At 37.3% G+C, this 4,977-nt stretch overlaps 1 protein-coding gene across 1 annotated transcript; it reads right to left on the bottom strand.

Annotated features, from left to right (window-relative positions):
- Positions 1-203: 203 nt before the first annotated feature.
- LOC100942588 (olfactory receptor 4F3/4F16/4F29) lies at positions 204-1,193 on the bottom strand. Its single transcript, XM_003803687.3, has one exon. The coding sequence runs from the start codon at positions 1,167-1,169 to the stop codon at positions 231-233; it is 939 nt and encodes a 312-aa protein (XP_003803735.1). The 5' UTR covers positions 1,170-1,193; the 3' UTR covers positions 204-230.
- Between the last annotated feature and the right edge of the window lie 3,784 nt (positions 1,194-4,977).

Here is a 4,977-nt window from a genome sequence, read left to right as displayed (position 1 = left end):
AAACATAAAACATTGCCAAAAGTAATTAAAAGGGACTAACATAAATGGAAAGATACACTGTATTCATGATTCATTCTTCACAAAAAAATAAATATATCCACCAGATAAAAATTATGTTACAAATATAATAACATTGAAATCATTGTTTTATGACTCAAAGTTCCTCAGTTTAAAATATAATAAAAGCATATAGCTACATCATGACCAATGAGAAGGCCTTATGGTATAATTTATGAGATTTTCCTGTAAATGACTAGCTGTTTGCATACTCTCTTCATTGCTGCCTTCATGTCTTTATTCCTGAATGTATAGATGACTGGATTCAGAAAAGGAGTGAGAACTGCATCAAAAATAGCAAGAAACTTGTCCATCTGTGAATTAGGGTGCGGCCACGTGTACACAAACATGGTTGGACCAAAGAACAAAAGAACCACAGTGATGTGAGCTGAAAGTGTGGAAAGAGCTTTGGATGAACCACCTGAAGAATGTTTCCAAACAGTAAACAGGATGAAGACGTATGAGATGAGAAGTATGAAGAAAGAGCCAACACAGATAAACCCACTATTGACGGTGACCATGAACTGCAATCTGTAGGTATCTGCACAGGCTAGTCTGAGAAGCCGAGGAAGGTCACAGTAGAAGCTGTCCAATACGTTAGGGCCACAGAAGGGTAAATTAACAAGAAATGCCAGTTGGAACAGTGAGTGACTGACACCAAGAGCCCAGGCAGCAACTAGAAACAGAATGCACATTCGTGGGCTCATGATGGTCAGGTAGTGGAGGGGCTTACATATGGCCACGTATCTGTCAAAGGCCATGGCTATGAGCAGCACCATCTCCACCCCACCAATGACATGGATGAAGAAGATCTGAGCAATGCAGCCTCCAAAGGAGATGACTTTGCGTTTTCTGAAAAGGTCATAAATCATCTTGGGGGTAGTGACAGAGCAGGCTCCCAAGTCAATGAAGGAGAGGCCAGCCAGGAGGAAGTACATGGGAGAGTGTAAGTGAGGGTCAATGGTCACAGAAAACACAATGAGGATGTTTCCCGTCATGCTTGCCACGTAGAGCACAGAGGAGAACACTAGGAGGAAAAGCTGGATCTCCCATGAATGGGCGAGTCCCAGGAACACAAACTCAGACACCACTGAGTGATTCCCTCCATCCATTGATCCAGCCAAATGGCTTGTGACTGAAATTATGAGAACTAAGAAAATGAGAAAATCATGATTATGGGGATGATAATAGGTACTAAAATCAGTAGTATCTCAATTTTCTTACTAGGAATAATACAGTTATCCAGTTCCTCTAATATAAAAAAAGACAAAAATCAACATAATAGCATCACAGCTTGTGAGCTGAAACATGATTTATATTTATCACCAAATCTCTCTATATAATGTTCTGTTCTCAAATTAGCAGGTCAGTGAAGAACCAAAGATTCATGCCTCTCTTCAACATTTATCAAGTGTTTAAATTGCCTGTGAAACTGACTATTCCTCATTTCTGACATATTCTATATTGCATGTATGCACATTCTCATAATTCCCTTCCCTCCCCAGTTTGCCCTCACAATTCTCTGATAGAAAGAAAGGGTAAAAGGAGCACCATGATTAACTGATGAAGTAAAAGGTACCTGAGACAGACTAAAGTAAGGTAGGCTGTAGACGAGGCTTAATGAAGACATTGGGGTATATGAAAGTGGAGACCGCACAACTGCGTAGAACAGGGGAAGTATGTGGACGTGCATAAAAAAGGGAGCAGCCACTATTATCCATCATATTTTCTCACATTCACTGCTACCTAGGTACCTCCAGTTTCTATACCATCTTTCATAATTACAAAACCCTAAATAACTTCATATCCTGTAGTTATGGCTTCATATCCATCTGTCATGCAAGGCTTAATGCATGTAAATGTGTTTTAGAGGGGATTTCACCTGAGTCTCCACTAAGGCATATGTCTAAAGTGGCCACAGAGAATGTAAGATATTCCTACAGTTTTTCTTTGTCCATACAAAGGAAGGTACTGAGGATCAGACCTTAAAATAGTTGAGATAATGAGTTTTAATTCATTAGTATCTCCCTCTCCTCCTCAGTGCCTCCTACCCCTTCAGATATTTTATCTTCAAGAAAATTTGTAATTTGATACTTCTAATTTGTGATTATAAAATTAGATGAGTTTCAATAAGCCACTTTTTAAAAGAGCACATGAGCTTTCTTACTGACCTTAAACTGTAAAGTACAAACTGTGACACTGGAGATTTAGTCTTTTTTTTTTTTTTTTTTTTTCAGTTTTTGACCAGAGCTGGGTTTGAACCCACCACCTCCAGCATATGGGGCCGGTTCCCTACCCCTTTGAGCCACAGGCACCACCCGAGATTTAGTCCTTTTGTATATATTATATTTATATGTAAAGTAGCGAGGGAGCAGAGAACAGTGCTATCTTTCTCTGGGTCCAGATAGATACTCACCTCAATCATTCTCCTATAGTAGAAAGTAGTTCCTGAAAACAAAACAGGTTGTTTTAGAAATTTGTCAGGTACAAATAAAACCAGTATACTGATAGCCTACATTTTGCACCTCCAATCATCTAAACATAGTGATTATACTTCCACCTTCCAAGCTAATAGTCTCAAAGTACATACTGTTTAGATCCAGAAACCTATGGCCTGGGTTATGGAGCAAAAACAACCACAGGCACTACTGATCAGGGTAAGGTGAGACAGTGTGAAAGAAATTGATGAGATGAACATGCCTGGGGAAGTGATGAGGCCCTGGGAGAGGGGCAAGAAAATTCAATCATTATTGAAAGACATCTGAGGTTCTGGTGAGGGAAAGTATACATCCCCAGTGCAGTGGGATGACATGCATATGGAATTTTATAAAGACCATTTTATCTAAGTTGATCATAATTCAGATGAAAAGCATGAGACCTAGAAAAGTAAACTGAATTTCCAAAATTCACACAATGGGTACAATGGGGACCAGAACCCAGGTTTCTTGATTCCTATTCTAGAAAGAGAAAGTATTATAACAATGAATAAAAAGAGCAAAACTCAACAAAGTAATTTTTGCTAGTTAAAATTAAAACTAACCAGAGATTTTTATACATAGTATCCATTACCAATACCAAATTATACAGCAGTATAACAATAAATAAGCAATACACAAAATGTGTCCACAATTAAAGATTAACTGATAAACAGTAAATTATCGTTTGGAAAGTGATTGCTCATTACTGTCATTATTTATATACTCATTCTTCCTATTTTGCTAGCTAATTCATCACTATAGCTGTAAAATATTTAAGGTTATGTTTCTGTGAAGTCTAACATTTTGATATTTCTAAATTTTATTATCCTCAAAAGTCAATTAAAATCTTAATCTCTTCTTGTAGTTTTACTGATAATTCTCCTTGGTGCCGATTTGTTCTTTCTCTAGGGCCTGTAAATCAAAAAACCAAAAAAAGTTGGAAAAACACGAATTGTACATATAACAATGTTGTATACAATATATAAGTGAATGGTAAGATGAATATTTGGTGAGTACGGGGAAAGAAAGTGCTATAGACATTTGAAGGCGGAAGATACTACTGCATCCAGAGCAGGTGGCGTAGGCTATGCCAAGGACGAAGCATTGACCTTTAGAAATTAGTTAAAATGTAATAGGAAAAGTATACCTTAAAAAATATAATAAGAAAATACTCTTCAGCATTAGTTATCATTATTCATGTCTATATGACCCATGTTATATATCCGGGCACATATAGAAAGTGGGTAGTAGTGCTTGGTTGACAAATTAGATTAGTAACCCCAGCCCATAGTAAGGCCATACCTTCAAGTCAATGATCTTCATTATTCTTATCTTTCTTCTTTCCATCATTTTTTCAATAATTTTTACATGCTTAAGGGAAAATTTCTAAAAAGAAAGAAAAACCTTATAGTCGCCATTACTAATGGTATCCCGGGGAGAAAGCCTCTAAGGCTTTACAACTTATTACTCATTAGAGATGAGATAGCACCTAATCGCCAAACCAACAGGCAGCATTCAACTTATTTTCCTGAAGTCTATGAAATAATCTAAGACGCAGAAAAACTGAAGCAGAGATAAAGGAAAAAAGAATGAGTATTTAAAATATGGGAATAATAAGCCAAGCACAGAAAGACAAATCTAGTATGTTCTCACTCATACGTGGGAGCCAAATATCAGAATGACTGATCTCATGGAGACAGAGAATACAATGATGGTTACTAAAGGTTAAGAAGGGTAGTGGGGGGGGGAAGGGTGCAGGGGGTTAATGAGTGCAAAATATCATGAGGTAGATAGAACAGACCACCAAGTGACTGTGGTGAACAATAAGTTAACATAGACTTTAAAATAACTAAGAGTGGAACTGGAGTATTCCTAACACACAAAAAAAAAAATGATAAATGCTTGTGGTGATGGACACCACAGCTACCCTGACTTGATTAATGTATATTGTGTGCCCGTATCAAAATATCGCACATATCCTATAAACCTATACTACTGTGTACCTATGATAATTAAAATTTTTAAAGAAAAAAATGGGAAAGACAAGGAAAAGGAGAGATTAGGAAAGATAGGCACAATGACAAAGAAAAAACAATGCCTCAGGAGAAAAGAGAAAGAGTTAAACAAATCTCAGATGGGATGAGATGTGGTAGTCTCTGCTTCTGAGAGCACAGGTTAGTTAAAGACAACATAAATAAAAGAAATTTCTACCCTTTAGTACACTGAATCAAGATTGCTCCTGACTTTGACATTGGGCTGTATTTAAAAGAGAAAAAAGGCAAATGCTCCTACTACCTCCCCTGTCAGGTTCACAGAGTTTCTGAGTGACATACACATGCCATTCACTATAAAGAAGTAATTGTTACCATGATGCAAGGAGCCAGCATATGCTGATCAGGAGAAGGACATGTACAGAACAGACAAGAGGCACATGAAATTCTCC

The sequence above is a fragment of the Otolemur garnettii genome, unplaced genomic scaffold (genome assembly GCF_000181295.1).
Source record: "Otolemur garnettii isolate 467f Iridium unplaced genomic scaffold, OtoGar3 scaffold00420, whole genome shotgun sequence".
NCBI lineage: Eukaryota > Metazoa > Chordata > Mammalia > Primates > Galagidae > Otolemur > Otolemur garnettii.
The sequence above is the reverse complement of the archived record's forward strand: the minus strand, read 5'-3'. Positions and strand labels throughout refer to the sequence as shown.